The sequence below is a fragment of the Megachile rotundata genome, chromosome 6 (assembly GCF_050947335.1).
Source record: "Megachile rotundata isolate GNS110a chromosome 6, iyMegRotu1, whole genome shotgun sequence".
NCBI classification, from domain to species: Eukaryota; Metazoa; Arthropoda; class Insecta; order Hymenoptera; family Megachilidae; genus Megachile; species Megachile rotundata.
The window spans coordinates 16,690,923-16,717,956 of NC_134988.1; the positions used below are offsets into that span (position 1 = coordinate 16,690,923).

Sequence of the window (27,034 nt, forward strand, 5' to 3'; positions counted from 1 at the left end):
CGTCGATAAATTTTCGACGCGTACAGAACGGTGTCAAACGTGTCGATGTGGCGACGCGGATTTGCATAATTGTCCCGGTTTTATGCGACGATAAATCAACCGATTTTGCCAATAAATCGGTTTAAATTACGCTAAGCGTCGCGAATCGGCGATACGTCTTCCGAGCGATAGATAAGAGCGCTCTGCATGCGATACGCCACGCGGCCCGTTGGTCGATCGATCGATCGATCGGCCCGTTTGCTCGCCGATCGGCCACAGTTTTTTCTTATTTGGCAATGGAAACGATCCGCAATTTGCAACGCGCATGGCTCGATACCGCTACACCGCGACGTCGCGACACGGCGACGCGTGATCGACGCAGGGCAGAGCGTAGGTATATAACATAGTACGCGTTTATCGATTATCGGCGTGATCGATATGGGCGAGCCAAGGCGAACGAGTCGTATTAATAATATTCCCTCGGCGACACACGCGCCGGCTCGCGTATTTCAGCCTTCCTCCTCCTTTTTTATTCCGCTTAACACGGCTCGGATTATGATCGCGGTTATGCAACCCAATTACCCGGCTTTCGCAAATTGATAGCAATTTGCGGGGATGCAGGTTGTCGGGTACCTACGCGACTGAATTACGAGCGGAGCGGAGACGAGACGCCGCCCGCTTCCAACGGCGAATCGAATTACCGGAAAAATTTCATTTCGTAACGACCGCGCGATAAAACTATTTAGCTTTTGCGCGTCGTGCGCCGCGTTTTAAACGTTCTTTACACCGACCGTTATCGGGTCTTTTCTGTCCCGATACCACCGAGGATTACGCATACGCCAGAATTATCGCGATGTTTTCCAAGCGATAAGATAATTTTATGCGCGCTGATACGCAAAACGACTCGATTAAACGCGCTAACGTCGCCACGCGGCGGGAATGTATCGTTGAACCGAATCGAAGCTTTACGCGAAAGCGTCGTTACGCCGCGAAAATGTTCTCTCTGTCGAAGCGGTAAGAACGCGTTTTTAAATCGTTGACCTCGTTCGTTTTCGGTATCGCCGTTCGAGATCGCGAGAGCGTGGCCGAATGGAAACGATCGCGGCCGATTAGAAAGGAAAAATCGTGTTACGTTTTTCAGACTTTCCGTTTCGACGCGTTCTGGTTGGCGTGCGCGTTACCGAGTAATCGTCGTTTCTCGCGCGTCCATCGATCCCCACGGATCGTCGAACGCTCGCCAGACGAAACTCGAGAGGACACGGACGCGGACGTTACTCCGCGGCCGATTCACGCCTCCGGTTCGCTCTTAAAATACCGTCGTGCCACGAATTCACGCGATATGCCTGACCCAAATATAGATCTCGCGGTTATGAATGGAAAAATGCACTTTGGGAATTCTTTGGCGCGGTTCCAAGAGGCCTCGTTGGCCGACGTCCACGAGATTTCGGGCGCCGACCGAATAGATAGAAACTCGAGTTCGCCACCGTACGTCTCTCGATCGTACAAGCGAGTTTCTGCTCTCCGTGTCGATCGTTCGACTCTTCCAACGGCGCTATCGCACTTACGATCGAGCGCGTTACAACTCCCGTGGAATGCCGTGCATTCGTCCAACGAACAGGAAAACGATCAGACGGTCGTCGTCGATCCACTCGAGACGACGCGATATCTAAACTGGCGCCAAAGACCGCGCCTACTCTCCTCCGTTCTCGCTCGCATCGATAATCGTCGACTCGCGTTAATCGCGTTACTCGAAATTGGCGTACGAGTGTCGTTCTTTCGCTACCGTCGACCGCGCACTTTTCGCCGATTTTTTTCCCGAAGAACGGGGGCGATCGACCTCCGTCGAGAAAGGGAGTCCGTCTCATCGATGAACTCCCTCGATACGTGGCCGCAGCGACGTGTACCGAGAATTCCATTTCCGTCGTGGCCGTTGCACGCCTTCGACGAAATCGATTCGTCGACGTTCACGAGATAGCCGATTTTTTCGTATCGCGCGGATCGAGCCGGTCCGCTGACCTCTCGGGACAACCGTCTCTCGCTGCTCGTTCCCCTGAACTCCGAGCATCGCGTTCACGCCACGCGAACACGCGCGCGCGCACGCGTTCTGGTGTTTGACCGTCGAGCGTGGAGCGTACAGTGTAGTGGAACGCTTCCCCCTTTCTCAGCCGCCGGAAGTTTCAATGAACGCGAGAGACGGATACTCATCAATTCGTTGTCCGTTGGTTAAAAAGCGTTCTGCCTTCCAACTGCGCGCACACGCTTTTTCTACCGTGTATTTCGCGCTCCGAATGCCAGGCGCGTTCGTCATCGCGAAAATTCGTTCGCGTTCGCGTGCAACTTGTTTTCGACGGAATCGGAACAAATAAAACTCGTCATTCGCTCTTATCTAGCTAATTACGGATCGTGCGAAATGTTCGACAAGCTCTGTCATTGTTTACGATACGTTCTTCCGAACGATCTCGTCGCGATTTCGGTGGAGAAATTTTCCGTCGAAACGAACGAAGCACGCGACGATGTTCTCGGTAATCGATCGCGACGCCTACGCGATTCGCGACCAGGTCCGAGAAGAACGTTCAGAAGAAGACGAGCGACGCAGGAACCTCGTAATGGTAAATTATGGAAATGTCTTTGTTCCTTATTGAACGACTTCCGGCACTCGGACGGTTCGAAACCGGCCTGTCGAGTCTCGTCGAGCAACGGTCACTCCTAAAGCGTCGTCGTTTCTCTCCTTCTTTCCGTTGGAACGGTGTCGTCCGTGCTCGCCCGTTTCTTCGTCCCGATCGAACGGGTTAAAGATCGGCCGGGTAAAAAGTTGAAAGGAGAAGCGAAAAGCAGAGGGGTAGCGCGGATAGCGTTTCGTAGGACTCGTTGGACGGGCTTGAACCGGCTGGTAAGCAGAAGGGGACACGAACAAAACGTCCCACGACCTCGACGTTACAGAAGCACTTTTTAAATCACGAGCGTTATTCGTAGGACGTCGAGTACCTCGCGATGCAGTCTGGTCACGTTCGACTCGTAACTCGGTATAACGAAACGTAACGTACAAACTGAATCCTCGAGCGGTAGGAACGCGCACGACGTCCATCCTACTCTCTCCGTTGTGTACCTCGACCAAAATTTCCAGTTCCAATAACGTTGTTCGTTGAGAACGAACCGCTTCTGGCGCGCCTCGTGACCTCGACAGTTTCACCGCAGGTGTCGATTGGCTCGTGTGTTTACGTTGGAAACGCGGTTGAGAAATTTCGCAGCGTGAAGCGGAGTTCGCTCAGCGGCGGTTCGGAAACGTGGGCGCCTAGAGGAGCGGAGACGCGAACGAGCGCGTGGGCGTCTCGTCCGAACGCGATTACTTACTCGAAGCGTCGATACGCGGATGTAAACGATCGCTGATAAAGAAGGTCGCGACGCGGCCTAGCTCGATCGCCGTCTCTTTCCGTCCCCTCGAGACGATCAAACAAAATTCGTTGCCTAACGAGGCAATAGGGTTCGAGGAGGCACCTATTATCGCGGAGTTTATTAAATGTCCGTTGCGCTGACCAGGTGAACAAAGTACTCGTGTATCGCGATTAATTGCACCGATTACCTACCGAACGGACGAGAGGAGAGGTCGTTTATTCGATACATTTAATTAAGTGGCACCGCGCGTAGCCAACGGGACGCTTAACGTTCGCTAACTACGCTCTTGTAACGCGAGCTCTCGAGAAAAAGCCACGGTGCTCGTCACCGCGCTCTAAAACCTACCACAGCCGGCGGCTCTCCGCTCGCAACCTACGAGCAGATGTTTTCGATCTACTCCCCTCGGCGCCGCTCGCGAACGGATAATTATCCTGACGCGAACCGGACTCACCGGTCGTTCGTTTTCTATCGAAACTTCGCGAACGGTCCCCGCACGAAATTCGACCGATCGCGACCCGCTTCCTCTTCAGATCGCGATCTCGAGTCGAGGCTCGCGTACACATTTTATTACGCTCTCGCGTCACGAACGAACCCATGCTCCTCTCATTTTTTGGTCCCTTTCTGTTTTTTTTTCAAATTACTCGCAACCTCGACGAGCCTGAGAAAGGATGTACGAGAAAAGAGGAAAAAAATGTCCGGTACATGCACTCGCGATACGATTAATTGCCTCGATTACGTGACGAACGCTCCGCTGAATCGTCGTTTATTAAATACGTTTAATTAAGTGGCATCGTGTAGGCACGAGGCATGTAATGATCGCTGAAACACCGGTGCACGTACTACGAGCCGTGGAAAAAAGTACGGCGATGCAAGTTGCGAGCAACTGCTGCCACCGTGTCGCGTCCGGTCGCTTTTGCCGGGAACACGTTTCTCATGCGCGTCCCTGCTATCAAACGCTGCTGGCCACCTGATAATTGCGACGACAAGATCGCCCGAAATAATTTATTCTCGCTGTAAACGTCTCTCGGATAAAATATGAAACAATGTTCGCCCTCGGGGGAGCTTAGGCTAGAGCCGAGAGATCGCATCGCGTCGAACGAATCGCGAGCAATTACGCGTTGCGACGAAATAAGATAACGAGCTCCTTTGTCTTCGTTAACCGCCGTTAGCTGTCGGCGGACGAAATCTAATACGGACGTATTTAATTCTCCCGATCGTTTGTTTTCAGCCTCAGAATCTGGTCCTCACCGGCGAGTTTCCCGACTGCGACGTGAAGCTTTGCGACTTCGGGATCTCGCGATATATCAGTCACGGTGCGGACATAAGGGAGATCTTGGGCACGCCCGACTATGTCGGTAAGTATCTTCGATCGGCTCGTTTCGTACTTCGTCCCGCGTTTTGAGAGAAGAAATATCTCTTTTGATCGCGACTCGTCTCTTCCACCTACGCGTCGCGAGACTACCGTATTCTCTACAAGTCGCCTTTTGTGCTCGTTTCAGCGCCAGAGGTGTTAAACTACGAGCCGATCAGCTTGGCGACGGACATGTGGTCAATCGGAGTTTTGCTGTACGTGTTGCTAACGGGATGCTCTCCATTCGGCGGCGACACCAAGCAGGAAACGTTCTGCAACATTAGCCGATGTCGCCTAGATTTCCCCGACGACCTGTTCGAAGACGTGTCGGAAGAGGCGCGCGATCTGATGCGCAAGCTGATGGTCAAGGATCCAAAGTGAGTAACGTGCGCTGTCGCTCGTCGTCGGTTCGCGAATAAAAGCGATAACCACGATCGTCGCATCGACGATTGCTTTCGTTCCTAGAACCTAAATAATGCAAACGTACGCCACCTAACGAACGATGTTCTCGAGATCCACGCGTCGACCTATCTTCTTTCGCTTCGAAGTAAGCCGTGAGCGGTAAACCTTCCTGGTAGGTTACCGCACGCTTCCTCGAAGGCGTTATTTTCACCGGTGCCCGAATTCTCGGTAATCCGCTCCCCGATAATACTTATCCGTGGCTCTTTCGTCACCGTCTCGCGACGGTTAATCGCAAATTCGCGTTTCGCGTCGAAATTCGCCGTTGACGTAATTCAGCCGGTCACGGCAACCGCCTCTCGAAACCCGATCGTCAGGCTCGGTCGCGTCCGTAGCCGCGTTTACGTGGAAGCGAAGCGATCGGCGTGCCTTCGAGTCGGGTGACGGCAACGTCGACTACTTTCTTCGAAACGGGAAGAGGAACGCGTCGGCACATCGAGCGAGTTCCGTCGAAAAACTCGTAGATTTCCTTATCTTCGACCGGTCGGACAGCTGGGAGGAAGTCTCCATCCGGGAATATCCTCGCCCTTCCAGCGCGAAAGCGTGCTTATCTCGCTACCAACGCGGTTTATCGTCGCGAGTACCGCGTACTTTCCTCTCCCACCTTAGCGCGTCTTTTTCTTCCGTCTTTCCTCGCGAGTTTCAACGTTACGCAATTACCGCGATCGCCCCGAATCGAGAGATGTCCCGTGATCGAAACATTAATCGAATCTTCCTTCGTGTTTCAGCGAACGTTTGACCGTCACGGAATGTCTTCAGCACTCGTGGTTCGCCATGTTTGACGATCCGCAGCCGCCTCTGTCGACGTCCAGTTGTCCATCGTTGAACGGGACCGCGGCGGAAAACGAGTCGTCGAGCGAAAGCAAGACGACCTCGAAGCGCGTCTCGATGGAGCAGTCGTCGTCGATCTCGAACTCGACGAACGATTCGGAGAAACACGGTCACAGGGTGACGAACACGAACACGTGCCAGAACGTCGAAACGAAAAGCACGGCTACGCGAGCCGTGTCGGCGCACACGGAAAACCTGTATTCGAAGTCAAAGTTATCGGCCAAGCCTGTTAGATACGGACTGAGTTCCGATCGCAGGGACACGTTCAAACGGAACATGGAGTCGCTGGCGCAAAAGTTTTCCGGTACGGAAATCGTGATAATCGAGCCGGTTTCCAGCGGTACGGGTGCATCGACGAACGCGTCGACCGGAACTCAGAGGAGAGCCACGGCAACGCACACGATGCCTGCCGGAGAAGTGTTCAAGTGCACGCCCGTGTTCATTTTGGGCGAAGAGCAGCACTGCAGCGACAGCGGCAGCGACACCGTCTCCGAGATCTCGACGGACAGCTCGAGCGATCGGAGCAGCATCTACTCGGACGACTCGCTGGACTTCATTCTGTACGGAAAGAGTCAAAGCAGAGCCAGTTTCCCGTTCGCGAGCACGGACTCGTCGTCCGACAGATGGGAACAGAGGCATCATCGCGCGAGGGCGTGGCCTAGGGAATGCAACGGAGTTGTCAGCAAGGTTCTCAGTCGTTTCTCGTCGGAAACGACTAACACCAAGTTCAGCAAAGAGTCCAGCCCGCCGACGATGCACGGAAAGACCGGATTGGAAGCTCTTCGCGAGAGAGGCGGAAACTACGTAGTGATCCGCGAGCCCGTCAGAGCTGGCAGATACACCAGGTACAGCGAGGTACAGTGCGAGTCGGTGCAGGCACGGATTCGACGGTTTCAGTTCCACGGAGCCTCGTAGACGCGACAGAGGAAGAGGACGGTGATGTTTCACCCGCGAACGGCTTTCTCGAGCAGCTTCAAAGTCTCGGGTCCGCGAGATTCGCGCGATCCGTTGTACATATAATTTTACGGTGTACAGTACATAGTTTGATAATCCGCGTTACGAAGAATCGGTATCCGGTTATGAGGCGAAATCGGTGCGGATGCGTTGGCTGTAAATACATATGGAAAAGGCTCGTGCGAGGACGAGGGTACCGATATTTCGTGACGCGCCTTGTAAATAAATATTCGGACGACCGAGATTCTACGAGCGCGTCGAGTTTCGACGATTTTATCGTACGTAACGCGGGAGTGGAAGACAGGGAAATTCCTTGGATGTGTAAATAAGAACGATGCTAGTAGAGATTTTGAATGAACGAGCGAGAGGATCGAGTGATAAAGAAACGAGACGCATCGTCTGGCAGCTCGTCGTCTGCCATTACCGATAGACTGACCTGATCGGCCGTCCTTTCGAATTAACACGTAAACAATCGCCGCGAATTTTGCACGATCGACGCGCATCGAGTTGCTCGCGAAACGAAACACTCCTCCGATTCCCTCGATTATTACGAAAGCGGAAAATGTCAGGCATATGTCAGACTCGCGATCTCCTCGAGAAGGCGATATACGTTTATGTCGAGCGAACGAATGCGCGCCAATATTCCTTTTCTTTTACGATCGAATTTTATCGAGGTCAGCGTAGAAGAAGCGTTTGTTCCCTTAACGTACTCTCGTTGTTCGAGGGGAGTTTGATCGATAAAATCGGAGGAGCAACTGGATGCCTCGAACGGGCAATTTCGCGAACTTAGCCATAGCGATCGATCGGGGCCGCGATAGCAGTAATCCGAATTACCTGGAGGTCCGTTCGACGGATCTCGTTAAAATCGAAATTCGATAACTTCGGTGCCTTTAATCGTAAGCGTTAAGAGAATCGCGTGCATAATCCTATCGCGGTCGGGTTACGTACCAGAGTATACGCATGTACGCGCGCAATGAAATAACGTGCGATATCGCGTCGGGAACTGGCGCGTTTATCGATACTTGTGCTTATACGCGTATACGCGTATGTACGACCGCGAGCGCAAACGCACATTCGTAGTGCCTACTTTTCTTTGTACCGTTCGCGTCACCGTGCAGTGTCTCGCGCACGACGGTGACGGTAACGACGAGTCGAAGAGAGAGAAGAGTCGGCGAACGAGCAAAGAAATCTCTCCGTATTGCACAGTGCCTTAATCGTATGGACCACTATTTCACGAGTTGCGTCGTGATCGATCGATCGAAATTGAGAGCCTAGACTAGCTTTAGGCTTCTACAATTCTTCTCGTTGGTTCGATAGCGTCTTTCGAGGACGATCGATTCGACGTTACGAATTCTCTCGATCGCCGAATACCGCGCGTTACGCCGCCACTGGAAGAACCTCGGTTTTTTAGAAGCTTTTCTTTTCCTCGTCGATGCTGTTGTACAAGTGCCGTAATCGTAGAGATCTTTTAGAGAATCAATTAGAACGCGCGCGCGCGTTCGGATATACGTCTCAAGTACGCGAGAAACGGAAACTATCAGGAGCTGCTCGATCATCGAACGAACTCGCGATGTTTTCGACTCCGTGCAACCGCAACGATCAAACGTACAGTTGTACGCGTAAACTAATCGTATGTATACGTGTAATTAAACGCGAAAGGAGCGAGCGCTCAAAAATATGGTGGAACCGAAACTTCCGTGATCGAAGGAAGCGGTCCGTATATACTAGTCATACGCGTTGCTCGTCCTCTTGTTCGAACCCGTTCGTTTCCCTCGTCGTACTTCGCGGTATAATCCCGTGACGAACCGTGCCTTTCGACGAAAGCACGAGGATGGTAGCAGGAGAGACGAGAAGATTCGAGGAGGAAAGACGAGCGTGTACCGACCGAAACGACGAATCGCGCGTCGACGCTAACCAAGCCTTTTTCTATCTTTCGCTGTCGTGGATGCGGAATACAAGAGGAGGAGCAGCAGGCAAAAAAGAGAGACAGAGAAGCTTAGAAATGCGATCGATCGAATAACAACCTCTCGTTATTTCGTGGAGCTTAACCTCGTAGATCGAGGAGGGGTCGGTATCTTCAAATGTTTAATTCCACGATCGAATTGTATCGAAGACGTTCGCGGAAATTCCAAGACGTACGCGGCGACATCGAGACGCACCATGATGAGAACGGGAATGCGCGCGATGAGAGCGGGTGAAAACGCGAGGATGCGTGGTTGCATGGTTGCGTGATTTCATGGTTTCATGGTTGCCTCTGATAATCAAAGAAAACATCATCGAGACCTGTATACTACATAGTTGGATTAACGCGGTAGAGAAGGGCGTGCATCCGAGTTAATCGTTTTATCATTTCTCCAGACAAATTCGTCGTTATTTATTTTCGCCTATTTTTTGGCCAATATTTATAATTATTTACATTCGTATTTTATTAATTTTGATCTTTGAGCCTCGCAACGGAGCCATGTATTGCTCTACCTTTTTTTTCTAACTCGGATACAGCCTGTTCCCCAACTTATTCAACTATCATCCCGTCGTCGTCGTCGTCATCATCATCGTCATTATTGTCATCGTTATCATTGCTCTCATTCTTATAATTCTTATGATTTATTATTATTATTATTGTTATTATTATTATTATTATTATTATTACTATTATTATTATTATTATTATTATCATCACCACTGCTACGTTATCGCTGTAACGTTTATTAATACCGAGGTTAATTGCGACGAGAAGAATCGCGCGTATAGGCGTTAAGATCTTATGTACATATCTCTGTCATTGTATTAATTTTAATAACGTGCGAAATAAAATGCCGCAAATCATTCGAAACCTACGCTTATTGTTGATCCTACTTTCAACTACGTGGATCGCGAATTGTTGCGGAAAAATGAAAACCATTTTGGCGGATAGACGCTTCACGGGTCCGAGCTGTTTTTCCATACGGGGAGTCGATTTTTCCAAGAACGTCGGTTTTCTTTTCAACCTATAAATAGGCCGACGACATTAATAGCGAACAGGTGACGCGATGATTCATGCACGAGATTTCCTGTCGGGACAAAAGCCTCGTTGCTAATTCCATTCTAATCCGACGTCGCGAATCGTACGTAATGTTTGCGCGAGAATTTTTTTTCGTGCAAATTCCCGAGAAAAAGAAATTCCCTTTAATTGGATCGACCGCCACGAAAGATACAATTTGTCGTGCTCGATTCTCAAGCGTCGTTGCATAATCGGTTACGTAAAGTGGAGCGACGCACCCTGCATCGATTTCTGAATCGTAGGTCGGCAAATTGACGCGATTACGTGGTTCGAAAGAGAGGGGAAGAGAGAGATCGTTTGATGGATATAACGCGAACGAAAGCGCGTCACGATGGCGTTAATTTCGCCTTGAGGCAACGCCCACGCGTTCCACGCGATGCATATTCAAGAATCTTAAAAACGAGCGTCGCCTAAAGTTCGATCGAAACATCCGGGTACACGGCGACTGGATGATTGATTTTTTTAGAAAGTTCGATCGTCAGCGTACGGTTACGGTAAGTGCGAACGTATCGGAGGAGTTTTTGCCGGTGCAAGAGTAAGAGTAGAGAGCGGAGGAGGTTGCTCAACGAATTTCGGTCGGTCAAGGGTAACGGTGGCGGACAATCGGCACGTATAAATTCGCAAAAGTAGCGCGAACAAAAATGGAATCGCGGTGGCCTGTAATTAGAGGTAACGCGCCGCTTTTGTCGGCAACAGTTGGACGTTCGCGAACGAACGACACGCTCGTTTTTTCTTCCTTTGCGTTCGTCGAGCGATCCGCGGGCTACACTAATTAACGAATTATCGTTCGAAAGCGCGATTGTTCGACTTTATTTGGCGTTGACAGGCGAACGTTTCAGCGATTTCTAGGCGCCACGAACCGCCGTTCGAGCTACGAGCCTTCGGGCCATTTCCATCAGTCGAAACGACGCGAAGAAGCGATGAAATCCAGCAGGAAGGTCAGACGAATCTCGACGCGACCTCCGTACAAGTTCCTCGATCGTTCCTCCTCGGTGTTCGAGAGTCGAGCAGCGAACGAAAAACTGTCGGAACGAACGTTTTCCCGATACAGGATCGCTTATGAAGCGAGCAAGCCGACAGCTAGGAGATTTTTACGAGGATACCTCGAGGTCGTCGGAGGCACAATAACGTCTAACGAGACGGTCTCGAGGCTTTCGGGGAGAAAAACGGTTTAACGATGGGCCGAGATGAATGTCGCGAATCCATTTGAACGAACAACTTGCAAATTCTGGCAATGTACCGTGGCAGCGAACATTAATCGGACCGCCAAGTATGGCCGCGAGTCGGTTATTAGACGCGAGCCGGTCGTTCCTATTGTGTCTAATTCTTGGCTCGTAAATCGTAGAGGAGTTGCACGTGCATGCTGTACGCGTCGTGCATTACGAACAACCAGTGCACGCATCATACTGTCCTTTATGGTAGTCGGTAATTTGCATTCTCCGTGGATACCGGTGCATATCTCCTTCGTTCCGTAAATAATGCTTCGTTTCTTTGCCCGCGGATCTAACGAGTTTCGTTTCTGTTCGATTCATTGTTCTCGCGCCTCCACTGAAATCGAGATCGACTCGCTATCGGAAACTTTTTCGCGCTGTTCGATCGTAAACTATGACTCGCTCGCGATATTATGGCGAGCCGCGGCGAGGATAAGCCTCGAGCGATTACGAGCCGAGCATGACGCGTTACGAATAAATTTGCAAATTAATAAATTCGTGTTGTCGCGTGCGACAAACGCGCGACAGCGAAAACATACGAGACCGTTGAAAAAATGAGAAAGCGCCGGCACGGTAAGAGGCTTAGTTTCATTGCCGCGTCGTAATAAATAACGTTCACCTAATTGGCTACCAAAGCGATCTTTTCATTTTTTATGACAACTCGATGTCCACATTACCTTCACGGACAATTTATCGTAACAAACAAATTCGGATAACGAATGAGCTATTATCGTAATCGAATCTTGGATCGGGCGCGTTGAATGACGGGCAATAAGTTACGAACGGCGCGGCGCGGTTCTCCGCGGCGGCGAGAAGCAAACGCGAAGCGTACCAATTCCGTGAATACCGGCAAAACGAGCAACGCGATCAGGTAGCTTAAGACGTTGCTCGGTGAATTACTCGTTAACGAACTCTCGCTAAAATCCCTGATGCTCTTGGCGCGAACAAAGTTATCGGGATCGTTACGCTCCGTAGGCGCCACGCGTTCTTCTCGAATTAAAAGCTCTTTCCTTTCTCGACGATTTTCGTTGCGAGAAGATGAACGTTCGTTCGGCATCGCGCTCGCGAAAGACCGTGAACCGGTCGGTATCGGTTTTCATTTTTCCACGACAAAAGTAAGATGTTGCGACTCGATGTACGCGAACCCGTGGACGCGACGCATCGAATCGAGGACGTTGTCGCGAATAACGAGCCATCGGGGCAGCAACAATGTCGCGCGGCTTGAATTTATTGCACCTGCCGGTATACCTATAAACAGAAATCATTAAGCGCGCTACGGTGACGTCGCGTTACCGACAAGACGACGTCGAATCGACGATAATTGATTTCGCTCGGCACGAAGCGAAGAAGAGAAGAGACGCGATCGCGGGTTCGCGCTCCAGCTGCTAGTTTGGACCGTAAATGGTGCGCGTTTGAATCGTTTGCCGGCAGCGAATACGTACGTTCGTCGTCGATTAACGACCGCTATTCTCGAAAGAATAACGGTGAGAACGAGTACGAATCGAAAGCTACTGATCCTCGCGTTCGATGAAAAATCGCGCCGCTTCGTTACTTGGAACCTCCGTGAAATTCTTAACGGAACCGTCAATCTTTCGCGGCGGAATGTCGCGTTGTTTCGCATTCCGTATCTGATTGATCGGAATTGTCCCGATTCGACAAAAAATTAATTCGCGGCGAGACGATGGAGGCGCGAGGAATCGTTTTGTTTCTCGCGTCGAAGGTGAACGTTACGGGGAGCCGCAAAAAAGTGCTTGCGAATTCGTCATTGAAAGTAGACGAACGACGGATAAGCGAGCAATTAGCCTTGGCACGATCGGGAACGAACACGTCGCTGCTAATTGTCGGTACTAATTGCTTGTCACCACTCTCGCGGTGCCGTGAATACTCGCACGTACGTGAGCACTCGAGTTTTCCTCGCGACAACTCGCGAATGGCGAATACTCTTGGGGATACGAGATTCCGAGTAATCATGATTCGTCGCGTAATTCTAGCGGTAAAGAGCGTGACGAAAAATGGCGCGCGGTCAAAGATCGATCGGACCGTCGAGTCAAAGGACAAAGCGGAAAATCGAATCCTTGAACCGTTTCGAGTGGCTCGTTAATCGATTTCTCCTTAGAGAAGACTCGATCGGGAAAGACCTTTGCGGATCCTTTCGGCGTGGGATCGAGCATCCTTGTCGTTTTTGCGGTCGATCCATAATAGCGTCGCGGAGCTATGTCTTGATTCGTTATGCCGGAGCCCCGAGAAGAAACGGCTTGAAAATAATTATCGTCGAGAGCGATAAGCTGCCGCGAATCGGGCTATCGCGGCGATTAAAAGAAACGGAGAACGCGGAACAATGCCGCGCGCGATTAGCGCTCTAGAAAATATGACGGAGCACGAGCTTCGTTGAAATCGAGATCGACGGCTCGACTTTAACGTTTCCAAGAAGCGATACAATCGGACATGGAAATCTCGAAGGTAAGACCCCTACGCGTTCATTAACATATTAACGCGTTTACAATCGTGGTTATGCCTCTCGTTTCGTTATCCAAGCCCTCGGAGCAAACAAACCGGACATTTTGACGTTCGTGAAAAATTCAACGACCTCTGATGTTTATCGCGCGACAGCGGGAAGTTCGCTTCGTTCTTCGGGTTGGTCGTTTCGTTATCGTTAAAGGTAAAAACAAAGCGCCGTACGATCACTTTGGCCCAGAAGAAAGAAACGGAATAACGCAACGTCTTCCGATGCGAATCCACGAGATGCCCGCTGGTGCACGAGCATAATGCGAGTACGCTTTGCTCGCTCGAGTACCACCTACGTCAGAAACGAATATACACGGCGGCAATATCAGCGCGTAAACAGCGCTAAAAGCAGCAGCAGCAGCAGCAACGACGACAACCGCGCTCTCGTGTCCACTCGGAGAAGAAAGAGTGGGACAGGAGGAGATATCCGCGAGGGAGTTCCGTGGCTGGAGAGGCTGGAGAGACGAGAGATCGGAGAGACGAGCGAGCGAGTGACCAAGGAGGACGGTTCGAAAGAAAGAGGAAGCGAGAGGAACGGTAGTGTATGGTCCCGCGAGTCCGCACCACGGTAAGAAAGAACAGAGAGAAGCGGGCTGAAACGAAGCCGAAGCTTGTGGTCTCTCGCCGACTCGTGGCCAGTTTCAGCCGCAACGTTCGACCGTCAAGCTCGCGATCCGAGCGTACCAACGGCGATCGCGGTCGCTCTCATCGAGATGCTTTCGAGCGAGCTCGACCGGACCGATATTCGTACACGACCAACGATGCGTCTGCCCGTTCAATGAACCATTGATCGTCTCGGTGTGCATCTAGCGCGAGTTCGTTCGCCAATTGTCCAGCGGAGTCGAAGCGCGAAAGAACGTTTGGGAAATCGAGCACAGGTACGCGTGCTCCGAGTCGGAGCATCGATTCTTCGTTCGGCAAACGATTCTCGTTCGCCGAATTCCTTTAACGAAACTGTTCTTTCTTCCAGAGCTCGATGCCCTGGTACTTGCTCGCGAGTCGTGATCGTCACGATCGATAAATCGCCAGCTCGTCGCATCGTTCGTTCGACGCGTCCGTCGGTATGCTTGGACCTGTTCGTCGACGAGTCTGATCGCGTACAGTTATGATTTATCAGCCGAATCATCAGTCGCCGACGATGTCATCCGCGAGGAAGACGTCCCCGCGACTTCAGCGTCGAAATCTGCAGGCGTCGTCGGGAAAGTGCGCGAACGCGAAGGCGAAGCGCGCGATCGACAGGACCGGTAACGAGGAACGATGCAGAGGAAGATGCAGAGTGCAATGGAGCGAGAAACACGTGAAGGAGGGGTTGGTTCTCGTTCAAGAGGCTCAACTCGCCAGGGTGGTGAAAACCGGACCGATCACGGAGCACTACGAGATCGATCCGAAGCCGTTCGCAAAGTAAGACGTTCAAATTTAACTCGGTTTACGATCTCGAGCGATTTGGAAAATTTTGAAACGGCTTAATCCGTAAAGGATAACGGGTCGATTTACTCGCTGGAAAGGCACCGTTCGCGCACGGTCGCCCTTGTAAAAACGATATTACCTTAGATTTCGTTTAATTTAAAGGCTACAGTAATCGCATGAAGAATCGAGCAATCGCCTTCGGATAAACGTTGATTCCTTTCGTATTTACTGGATTTCGTAGTCTGGATTTACTCGAACCGGGCAATGAAACCTACCGTCGAGCGCGTATAATCCGTTGGTCGCGCGATATCCAATTGCCTACCGTGTCTTTGCATCTTTAACGATACGGATTTGCGGGATGATCTCTACAAAGACGTTTCGCGGCGCGAATCGTCTCGCATTTGCTAAATTTATAATTCGTGTTCGATCGCCAAGCTACCGCAACACGAGTCTCGCGACAACTTTAAAGAGGGATAATAAAATTGACTGTAACGAAGAAATCGGTTCGCGCGGTATCACGCCGAGCTGCTCCGTCGACAAAGTTTCATTTTCCTAAGATCGGTCGAACTTCGATCTGCAATAATCCGAGCAATTTAATAATCGTCTCGACTGTCGGAATAATATGCGCGGCCACTACCGTATATAGCGCGATCTACCTGGTCGGCTCGTATCCTCGGTGATTCAGTGAGCATGATTGCGATTCGGTATCGCTTCGGAACGCGATTCGAGCTGCCACTGCAACAGAACACGACGCAACACAACACGGCGCGGCTCAACACACCTGGTAATTACTTTTAGAAGCGGGCCTTGAGTCCACGGCATTCGGCGCGCAAAAATTGCCCCGCACCGCGGTGCGAGGGTAACCGACCTGGAAAAACGAGCCTCGCCTGTCTTCGAATCGGAAACGTTATTAAAGTTAATTGCGGTTGCTATCGGATGCTCGTTACGAGTTCTCCGTTTATCTGGCTCGATTAAAGGACGCGATTCGGTGAAATTGCATCGGGAGGGGGACGAGAGGATTCGACGATTCTCGCGCGCAAGGGCGTCTACTTTCCTCTCGGAAATTTACAACGCTCCGCGGTCGTTTCCGAATTGCTCGAAGGAACTTTGCGATGTCCTCCTCGAAGAGACGCTACGCGCGTCGCGTTTCGATCTTTCGAGAACGCGATCAGCGGGAGAGCCGTCCACGACGAACGCTCGCGTGGGTCGTTTGCGCAATAAACTCTGCCGTACGATACCGGAGGCAAACACGCGTAAAAGCGAGATCGCTTCGGCAGCGTCGCGTCGATTACGCGCGACGACTGCGTTGCCGGCGCAGCCTTGCGAGGCGCCGCGGCGTCGACCTTGCCGAAGAGACGCTCGGAATCCTCCAACACGCGACGGCTGTAAAAATCCTGCCGTGTCAGCCAACCGAATTTCGCGCAGCCGTCTTCTTCCATTAACGCTTTCTTCCTTCCTCCGTGTTTGTCCGACGCGTCAAGCGGAAAAGGACCGATTAATTCGAAACGTTTCCACAGCGGACAATGGGCGAAAGTGTATCGGTGCCGATCTCGATCGACCGGCATCCTGTACGCGGCAAAGTTCTCCTCGCGGAGCAGATTCAACGCGGACTGCAGCGCCGAATTGAGACACGAGATCGCTCTGTTGTCTCTGTGCTCGCAATCGCCGCGGGTCGTTCGATTGCACGACGTGTACGAGACGCCCAAGGAAATTATTCTGGTGATGGAATAGTAAGTACGGTCGCGCATCGAATGCCGAGAAACGAAGCCACGGCGAGGCCAACGAACCGAACCATTCGAACTTTCGACTTTTCAGCGCACCTGGAGGCGATCTACAGACGCTGATCGACGGTGATTTGGTGCCCCTCGAAGGTGACGTGGTGCACTTTGTGAGGCAGCTAGTAGAAGGACTTGCCTACCTCCACGAGAGAAATATCGCCCATTTGGACATCAAGGTAAGTTCGACCCATAAAAGGTCGAAGCGAACTTGTCACGTTTCCCGCTTATATCCGGATCCCGGAATCGGCTTTGCGCGACGTCGACGCGTCACCGAATAGTTCCGACGATTTCCTTCTCGCGCGAGAAAACTCGTACCGTTTCGCGCGCCTATCGTCGCGAAACCATTCCGACGTCGATCGTTCGCTTACTCGATCGAAATCGTACCACGATTACCGGTAACTGGTAACGCCGATCAGTAGTTGGAAGTTAGCGTTTAAAAGCCACCGTCCTTTTGCTCCGAAATAAACGGAAGCGGCCACGACTCGACCCGTAACGCGATAAACGTACAGCAAACTAATTGGAATTGCCTTTTACGTGTTGTCGGAACAAAGGTTGCACAGGTTCGATCGAAAGCTCGTTTCGCGAGCGGTAAAACGCGTCGCGGCGCGACGCGACCAAAAACGTTCGCCGGAGCTCGAACGCGTCTGGAAACGAGCAATTTATTGTGTCCCCTCGATACACGCGCGCCTTTTATTACAGCGATCGCGGAAACGTAAACACCTTTTAGTCGGCGCGATCGGAGAAAAGAGGTTTTGTACTCGGCGTCGCGCGTCGTCGAATAAAGCCCGTGCCGTGTATTTTCAGCTTGTCGCGCGAATCCGCCGAGGCGACCGTCTTTCTCTTAACGGGCAATAACGACCGATCCCGCGTCTTCTGCCATTTTTACCGACAAACTACAACGCTCGTAAAGCATCGCGTCGGCGTAATTAAGAGTTCCACGCAGGATTTGCCGTCCTGGTCGCCTCGGGATTCGCTGCAAGCTACCTTTCCTTTTCTTTACGACACCGTACTCTGCTCACGGGCAAATTTTTCTTGCCGAACAAAGCGTGGAATCGAAACGAGCGCTGTTGTCGGAAGCGAGAAACAGGGAAGGAGGAGAAAGAGCGAGGGAGAGGGGGAAGGAAAATCCAAAGATGCAGTAAAGTACGACGCGATCCGGCGGGGTCGTCCGACTTCTCCGCCACGGATAAAAGGATTCTTTCTTTCTCGTTATCCTCGCGAGAAATTCGCGAAAGGTCGACGAGCTTTTGCCACGGACCAACATCCTCGGCCAAGGCGTCTGCCCGAACTGTTAACCTACGCGACGCGAGTTTCGAGCGCGTGCCGAGTTTTATCGACGACGTAAATCGTGTCGCGAAACTTTTGCCTCGAACCACCAAAGTTGTTTATTTAGCTGTCCAATTCGAATTCGATTATCGCTCGTTCTCCGCGTTCACGCTCCGGAACACCCTGCGTGTACCTGAATACCTATATAAAACCGCGCGCGCATGTACCACTGTCGCCTTCGACCAAACTTACGATCCGTAAACGGACAACGGAAAAACGTACGCTCTTCGATTAACGCTCGATCAAGCGAGAAGCGTTCGATCCTTTCGCTCGTAAATCTGCTTCTTTTTATTTTTCGCGCGACGAGACGCCTCTTCCTCGTGTCCGTTTCCCCCCGAACGTATTTTTAAGCAGCGAGATTTACTCCAAACAAAAACGCGGAGTTTATCGATCATTTCGAAGCACGTTTACACGTCGTAACCTCAGGTACAACAACGACCGACAGCCTTGGCCCCCGCAAATGTTCGTTACACGACACGGCACGGGTTCCCCGATCGTTCGTGAATTCGTATCGTGCACGATTAGTCGAAACGAATCGAGGGAACCGTCGCGTGTGCCGCTTACCTAAGTTATTCCCGCGCTCCGTAAACACTCGAGCACCGTATTTGGCTATAGCGGGGCGCGTACGAAAGGGAGAGGAGGCAAGTCGACGTTGGCGAGCACGCGTTCGACCGCCAGCTGCACCTCCGATCACCGAATCGGCGCGATCTCATTGTCCGCCGACCGCGTCGTAGGCGAAACGCTATCTGGTCGAATTCGCCTCGTGGTTGGATCGATCTGGATCGCCGTATTCTCCAGCTACGCGTAAACCTCGCGAAAGGAGATCGAGCAAAGGCGTTGTTTCCTTCGGAAAGAAACGTTTCCGAAAAACGCGTAGAGCGATCGGTGGTGCCCTGTTCCGCTCCGAGACCCCACGCTTTTCGCGCTGAAACGACCACGCCCTTACTCTGTCGTCCGTCGGTGAATCACACCTGGTTCCTATCTCGCCACCCGAACGTTCCCTATCTACACGCGACCACCATAACTGGAACAACTGCTGATAACTCGCGAAAATTCCCGCGAAAGAGAAAGGAAGGAGTTAGCGCAACGCGAAAAGGAAACACGATGGAGAAACGCCGCTTCTTCTCCTTCGATTTTCGATCGAAGTGTAAAAACCGAGCGAAACGATCGAATTCGAAAGAAATCCTGGCAAGAAGCGAAACGCGCTCCAGCTCCCACGTGTTTCGCGCGAACCAGTAATCGCGTTCTGCTCGCCTCGTTAGCTCGTGTTCGATGAATCACTAGTGTCTCCGTGAACACGCGAGCGGCTAACCTGTTCGCCGTAACTGGAGCGCTTCTTGGGTGTTTCGCGACATTTGCTCCAACAGCGGAGGAGAGAACGTTTTAATCGTTCGCCTCGTGGCTCGTTTAGTCCGATTCTCGACGTTTAGTCGGGCCGGTCCAACTTTCCTCACCGATGGCCGTTTAACGAACCCGGCCGAGGTAGAATGAACGAAATTAACGGTTCGAACCGCTCGAGTTCGGAGAAAATACGAGTGTCGAACGCGTTGTATGTATACGACGCGACGTTTCGGCCCACGCGGTTGTTTGGTCAGCGTGACGAGATTTCGCGTGGGATTCGGTTAGACGCGTTTCGTTCGATCGAGAAACGCTTGCTCGTCCGAAATAAGGAAAAAGGTCGATCAACGCGCGTACCATCAAGGACGCGATTAGATTTATCGCGATCGGATGATTTCACTCGATGCACGCGGCTCCGTCGATACGTACCGTCGCGATTCCCTTGAATCTTGACGCGTAACACTCTGCCGCGGAATTGCGTGTCTCGCGGACCCAGAATTATTTTTACGCCTTTTGTCATTATTTATCGAACGCGTGCCGGGACTACCGAGAGAAACTTTGAATATTCAGAGTCGCCCACACGAGCGTCTTCAAGGACCTCGACGCGTTCGAGCCAGGAAGATTCTACCGGATTCTTCTTCTTCTCCTTTTTCTTCCTCTGCTTTTGCTTCTGCTGCTGCTGCTGCTGCTCCCGAGAGACGCGCTTACGTAACTCGAGTGTTTCGTTGCTCGTTTTTTCGCTGCTCTCGTTCCGATCAAAAAGTACCATTGTCATCGAGTCGATTTTATCTAAACGGGCTACCGGTTACGACTTTCAACGCGTCAACGATCGAAGCAGATTCGGGCGCGGCGATTCCGAGCGTGCTCGTTAAGCCGGGAACTTGCAGCGACGACGTGTATAAGGAAACGCGAAGAACCGGCCGTTGAGAAATCTACGCTTCGCGAAACGACGCGAGACCGAGAATATAGGTTGCATTCTCGTGCGACTCTCGCCGCGCGAATAAAACGCGTCCTCTCGCTTGCAAGAAAAAAAATGAAAATCTTGTCCACGTTGCAGGCTGCGACTACGAAGCGAAGATCGTAGCCTCGATCGCGCTTGTTCACCGAGAAACTTAATATTCCATTCTATTCGCCGTACGCGCTCGAATTTATCGTAACAGCATCTACCGTGTTTATGTAAATGTTCGCGATGTTCTTCTCGATGAAGCGCGAATCGCGAAGCAGTCTGCCACGCAATCGCGCAACGTTGTCCGCTCGTCGTTTCGTCCGCTCTTCGGCCGGAAAATATATTCGCTTCGAAAGCAATAATTTAAACGTAACTATTACGCTCGGTCACCAAAATGGCGAAGCGCGGTAAAAACTTGCAGCGTCGTACCGAATAGAGTCGCAAGATACGAGACGTCCCGTCGAGCAAACTCGCCAGGCAAACCAACGTGACGCGTAAAAGAACGCGCTCGATCGGTTGATTAGCTCGCCATTAATTGTCAGCGTTCTTTAAACATTTTTTTCCCGCTAGCGTAGATCATCGAGAATGCATGTGAGAATAGGAAATACTCCATCGTGTGGCATGAAGCTATGCGCCGCCATTGGCGAGATGGCGAATCTGATTTCCTTCCTTCCCTTTCGACACGACTACGTACCGTAAATCATTGATCACGGCTATCTCGCGAACTCGAATCGATTTATCCGCTTTGTTTAGCAAGTGTTACAAAGTTGTAGCGAGTGGCGTTACCAGCGAAGGCACCTCTGGCTGTACCGAATATAAACGTATGCAAATTTAGCGATTTACATAGAGTCGAATATCTTAATAACGACGCACGCCAGAGCTCGACGAAAATCGATCGAACAATGATCGAATTTACTTATAATCGAACCTGACAACGGCGTTAAGAATATTAACGAGCTCGTTTTCAAAGTTAAGAGCGAGTTTGCGTCGTTTACGCGTTATTTATGTTCGTGATTCAATTAAAGCGGAAGAAAAAGACCGTGTCTCGGTATTAACGACTCGATTAAGCGACAACTAATTGATGTCGGTGAAAAAAGTGAGCACCGTTTTATGTTGCAGCCTCAGAATCTGGTAATGATGGGCAGCTTCCCAGAGTGCGAGGTGAAACTGTGCGATTTCGAGATCTCGAGAGTGGTGTTAGAGGGGACGGAGGTTCGTGAGATCTTGGGGACACCGGATTACGTGGGTAAGCAGCCGGATTTCGCGATCGGACAACTTTGTCCGGTTTATCGGACGCGCGATCGCGATACGCGGACGAAAAGGAACGAGCAGACGTTTCGTTTGTAGCAACGCCGCCTCGTTTCGCGCGTTTCGCCGAATTTCAAGTCGCTCGGAAGATATAAAGCGCCGCGATACCGGTATCTGGATGATGTATCGCTCGCGTTACCTTCGTTCGACGACAAGTTAAACAGCGTCGGCGCTTTGCTCCTCTTTCGTCGTCGTTTAATTGCTACCAATCGATACCTTGCCCCGCTAATTGACCACCTCTCCCGCGAGCAAGATCGTAAACATAATCGATATTAATTGACACGTTAACCTTATTGCGCGACGTCGTTGTCGAAGTTACCGATTATCGACCTTCGATAAACTGTTGGACCGTTCGTCAGAGATAAGCGTGATCATCTATACGATCGATCAACACGGAAATGCGTAAGCATATTTACGGTCGGTGCTTTGAATCTCGTCGCGTCGAGCGTCGCTAATAGACTTTGACGTCTTCGTTCGAGATCGACGAAAGAACAGTTATCGGAATCCTGTTCGATCGACCAACCGACGCCCGAAGCGCGACTCAACTTTTGTAGAAACTTATAACAGACTGAACCCCGGGAATTATTACGATAAATCTTAATTGCTCGCGCAATTTACAGTTGATCGCGTTCGAATCGTGCACCGATCGTTACCGATTATTACGCGTACTCTCGACGTTTTACGTTCGATCGGAGCGACGCGTGAAAACGGAGAATCGCCGGCAAAATTTATTCAACGAGAATCGCGGCCAGTATAATTGGCGACATAATTGATGCGTGTCCATTATTCCCGTCGATCGTATCGCTACGTCGAATAATTGGAGTAGCGCGGGTATCGTCGAACATCTAAATTGAGTTTGACGCGTCTCGTCGCAACGTCCGAGACGCGGGAACGATCGTGATTTAATCGGCGAAATTTATCCGACAAGTAGACTGGCTGATCAAACGTATATAACAGTTTTATGGATTCTACGAGACCTGAAAAGCACGCGTAATAATCATAATAACGCGTTATTCGAGTTTCTCGATCGTCCACGCCTACGACTCGCGAATCCAATTTTCGTTTTACGAGTAAACACGACGTCTCTAGATGATATCACGAATTCGAACGAGGCTGTTCAACCGAACGATTCACCGATTAACGTCTCCGTTCGTTTCAGCGCCCGAAATCTTGCACTACGAACCTATCACGTTGGCCGCTGACATGTGGTGCGTATAAACGGATTCATAAATTTCGTTGTCGAAACGACGTTAACAATTTCGTAAATGTCGGCGCATTGCAGGTCTCTGGGTGTTACGACGTACGTGTTGTTGACGGGGTTCTCTCCGTTCGGCGGCGAGACCGATCAAGAAACGTTCCAAAATATTTCTCTAGGCGAGGTAGACTTCCCGGAGGAGCTGTTCGGAGACGTCTCGGCGCAGGCAAAAGATTTCGTCGCGAAGCTTCTGGTGCTAGACCCAAGGTGAGCCATAAATTTGCCAGTGTACGAGCTAGCCTCGCTCGCTCGCGAATAAATATCCTCTCGTAAGCGAGCCGATCTCGATTTCAGCGCACGAATGACCGCGAAACAATGCCTGCGTCACGATTGGTTGCGCGCGGCACCTACACAAGCGTCGCCTCACCTGAGAAGATACCTGTCGAAATCGAGGGAAGTCCTTCTGGAGCGAGTGGTCGGCAGGGAGAATCTGCGAAGAGCGGCGCTCTTGAGCCAAGCGAGCAGCCAAGCGAATCTGTCGAGCGACGTTCAAGAGTCGAATCATCGCGATCAAAGTTTGCAGGACTGTTTGCTGAGTCAAAGCGAGATGTGTCTGAGTCACCGGCTCACCGGAAGCCGATCTAGCCTCGAGGGTAGCGAAGACTTCCCGAGTCCGGCCGACTCTCGAACCAGTCTAAATTCATCCAGAACGAATTTAAGTTGCGCCAGCCAGAGCTATTTGCTGAACAAAGAGCAAACTCAAGGCTTGCTGAGTCGCGCTCAGAGTCGATCGCAAGCGAATCTGAATCACGGTCCCAGCCGAGGTTTGCTGTCCAGAATACGAAGCCTGAATCGAATTCAATCGCAGGCGTGTTTGCTCAACGGGAATCCCTCGGCAACCTCGAGTTCGTTGCAAACGCGAATGATAATAAATCCGGTGATGAGCAAATCGCGAGAGAAGCTTTACGGTCTGAGATCGTTGTCGAAGTCCCAAGGGATGTTGGACATATACCGTAGCCTGGAGTGTCTCCGACGAAGAAGGAAGAGCTATCAGCGTGCCAAGACCGAGGACATGTTGCCCATCTTCAAACGATTAGGCGCCGAAATCGATGCTTCGCACGCTTACGTCGTGGACGATCGTCTCTCCTGCGACGACATACCCAGTCTCGGTGAAACGAAGAAACGTTTCGATGAGGAAAACGCGAACGTTCCAAAGGTGGAAGTGTCTCGACCGGAGGAGACTATCGATCGCCTCCGAGCCGATGCCGACAACGAAATCTCGAACATTTTATCGTCGCCCGAGGTCCAGCCAGATGAAAAAATAGAGGATCAACCGGAAATATCGAGTGGACAGTCTTTCGAATCGGAGGAGAATCTCGACTCGTTGAAATCGATCGAATCGGACACGCTCACCGAAGAGTCGGACGAAACGCCGATGACTCGCGAAACGAATCGTGAATCGAATCTGATAGCCGGTAAACGAGCTTGTCAACGCCAACACTCGGACGCATCGAGTCACTCGAACAATTCGGCAACTTCGGACGACAAAGAGGACCGTTCGACCGAGTCGGAAACCGACGAACCAAAGTACACGGTGGCGCAGCTTGTCTCAGCGTTTAACAAACACCAGGAAGTCGCCTCGAGAACCAGCTTGGAAGCGATAATGACCGAGAAGAGGATAAACGAGGTAACTTTCCCGACCGGAACAAAGGCGCTGAGGCTCTTTATACCGGACATCAACATCAGCGAAAGTAAGATCGTTAGGCGAAAGACCAGTTACAAGCCGCGGAAGAATTGGGAAGAGCTGAGAAAAAAGAGCGAGAAGAACGAAGGGATTCTGAAGAACTTTGTCAACGATTCGGCAAACGAGGACGAAGACGAGGATAACGATAATCGAGAAAAGATCAAGGTCGAAAGTGACGTTCCTCCTTCGAACGACGAAAACAAGTTGGATAACGAGGAAGCGAAAGAAAAATGGGACAAAGAGGACCGATGGTCGATGATCGTTCCACCGATCGAAATCAACGGTGATTCCATCTTTGCGGAAGATTCGACTCGCAACAACGTCGATACCACGATAGACGAGAAATACAAGCGTTGCGTAAAGGGTGCCAAATTAAACGCGACGGAAGCATCGAACGAAAAGCTTCAGAAGACCACGACTTTCACTCGTCAAAAAGAAAGACTTCCAAATTACATATATCCTGAAGTAACGTGCCACGTTAAGGAAGATTCGCAGGACACGATTAAAAGGACGGTTTCCTCGGTTTCGAACGGGAAATCAAACCCAAAGGTGCAGAGAACGGATCGACCGAAACCTTGCGCAACGGAATGCGTCAACGTAAACTTGAAAGACATTCTACAAAGGGTGGACACGTTCCAAAGCACGCCGAAAGAGAATTTGGAAAATTTACGGAAAAGAACATCGATAGCCAAGATAATCTTAAACGACAATTTTGTTCACGACAATCAAGATTCGAACGAGAGTGGAAATCGAGGAAGTAGTCGTGCCAAAAGTGAACCGCCTTCGAGCTCGCCTTCCAAAGAAGAAGATAATAAAACGAAACTGGTCGTGCCACCCTCCTTCGTAAGATCCTCTTCTTTGTCCAGCGACAGCAGCTGTCCAACACCTTCCAGCGTGCAGTCGGACGTGAACGTCTCTTGGGAGGATGTTCAGCAGACGGAGAAGGAGGACCCCAGCAAAGTTCGAAGAAGAAACGAGATCCAGAGAACCTCGAGCGAAGGAAGGAACAAACAGTGCACGGAAGACAAAAGACTTTGGGGCAGAGTTTGCACGGGATCCTACAGCAGAGCCATGGAGAAATTCAACAAGAACAACGACGCCAGTAAAAAGCCTGTCAGTCAGTTGAACGGATCGCAACAAAACGAGAAAATCAGGAGGAAAAGCAGTCCCGCGATGTCTCAATACGTCAACTCGTAAAAACAGACTTCTTCGCGAACATTTCTAGCGTGCTCGGACTTTCCCGATTTTGGTGACTCAGACCAGAATTCTGTCAACCGAACGGAGGAATTTTTTCTTTTTTTTTTACACGACATCCTTTGTCGGACCAGAAATGAGCGGACAACCTTGACCATCGGTGAAACGATATCGCGCGATCGGAATTTTAACGTAAGCCGTCAACTTCCATGGCAGCAGAGTTGATAGACGAATAATCCGCGAACGTGTGTCATCGAATCATACGCAACAAACGGTAACCCGTCATTTACATCCCACCCGAGAGTCGTGTCGTCATACATGGAGATCTAACGCGATCAATCGTCGCAGCCGTATCCTTGACTTAATCTCCATATCGAGCGGTGTCTCGGAACAATTTTAAAGCGCGTAGAATCGATCAGCGAGAGGAAATCGCGCTACTCGTCGATTATGAAAAAAAGAAAGTTAATCTACGGTGCTGATTTCGTGTTTAAAAGCGATAAGTTATAACGAAGTCGATAAATACACGATCGTGGCAATGATTTCCTTACGAGGACAATTATGATAATGACTCGTTCTAAACAAATATCTCGAGTAAGTAAACGCGAGAACATGACTGCGCGACGATGGCGAAATCTTTGCTGAAGAAACTACGAGAAGCATTGAACTGTTAATGTAAGAAACGTATGCATTTTTCATTATGCACATTACGCTTCGACGAGCAGATGCTTAATCTTCGAAGAAATTATTGAAAGAACGTCGTAACTCGCGTTCAGGAAAATTGCTCACTCACGAGATTATCCTTTTACGATGCAGCTATCTACTAATTTTACTGTCTATCGAACTTTTTTTTGAAGTGTTAGCAGTCACGATTTAATTGGCGCAAATCGAAAGCGATCGTTCAATTTATATCGTAGTGCTTGGCATTTTATCGAAGTCGATAGGTACATAGAATTATACCGCGTTTAGATTTTAATCCAACGACCGATTCAATTTTGTATCAAAATTATCTCAATAAAGACTCTTGCCCATTGAACGTTGTTACATTATTCCTAGCTGGAAGGAAATAAACGGAACC

General features: G+C 50.7%; 2 protein-coding genes across 4 annotated transcripts in view; both read left to right on the plus strand.

The window, feature by feature from the left end:
• The window catches only part of LOC100879788 (uncharacterized), a 39,541-nt gene extending 29,741 nt beyond the window's left edge, over positions 1–9,800 (plus strand). The window contains exons 4-6 of the mRNA XM_076532565.1: positions 4,601–4,727; positions 4,872–5,100; positions 5,911–9,800. Of these exons, the coding sequence (XP_076388680.1) occupies positions 4,601–4,727; positions 4,872–5,100; positions 5,911–6,928 (1,374 nt within the window). The 3' untranslated portion in view covers positions 6,929–9,800. The remainder of the gene's footprint in view (positions 1–4,600; positions 4,728–4,871; positions 5,101–5,910) is intronic.
• Positions 9,801–12,813: 3,013 nt separating this feature from the next.
• LOC100879681 (uncharacterized) lies at positions 12,814–26,992 on the plus strand. 3 transcript variants are annotated; one of them, XM_076532552.1, is made up of 8 exons: positions 12,814–14,601; positions 14,694–15,124; positions 16,648–16,860; positions 16,946–17,084; positions 21,638–21,764; positions 22,986–23,034; positions 23,109–23,288; positions 23,376–26,992. In XM_076532552.1, the coding sequence occupies exons 2-8, from the start codon at positions 14,829–14,831 to the stop codon at positions 25,960–25,962; spliced, it is 3,591 nt and encodes a 1,196-aa protein (XP_076388667.1). In that variant the 5' UTR covers positions 12,814–14,601; positions 14,694–14,828; the 3' UTR covers positions 25,963–26,992. The 3 variants fall into 3 exon arrangements, with proteins under 3 accessions (XP_076388667.1, XP_076388668.1, XP_076388669.1); XM_076532553.1 differs by lacking the exons at positions 12,814–14,601; positions 16,648–16,860; positions 16,946–17,084 and having other exon boundaries at positions 14,837–15,124; XM_076532554.1 differs by lacking the exons at positions 12,814–14,601; positions 14,694–15,124; positions 16,648–16,860; positions 16,946–17,084 and adding an exon at positions 20,234–21,339.
• The last annotated feature ends 42 nt before the right edge of the window (positions 26,993–27,034 follow it).

Excerpts from the sequence above, each read along its gene's own strand:
- LOC100879681 (XM_076532552.1), top strand. The coding sequence starts at position 14,829 with ATGATTTATCAGCCGAATCATCAGTCGCCGACGATGTCATCCGCGAGG. Across the intron at positions 15,125-16,647 it reads GATCCGAAGCCGTTCGCAAA|CGGACAATGGGCGAAAGTGT; the intron begins GTAAGACGTTCA and ends ACGTTTCCACAG. Across the intron at positions 17,085-21,637 it reads TCGCCCATTTGGACATCAAG|CCTCAGAATCTGGTAATGAT; the intron begins GTAAGTTCGACC and ends TTTATGTTGCAG.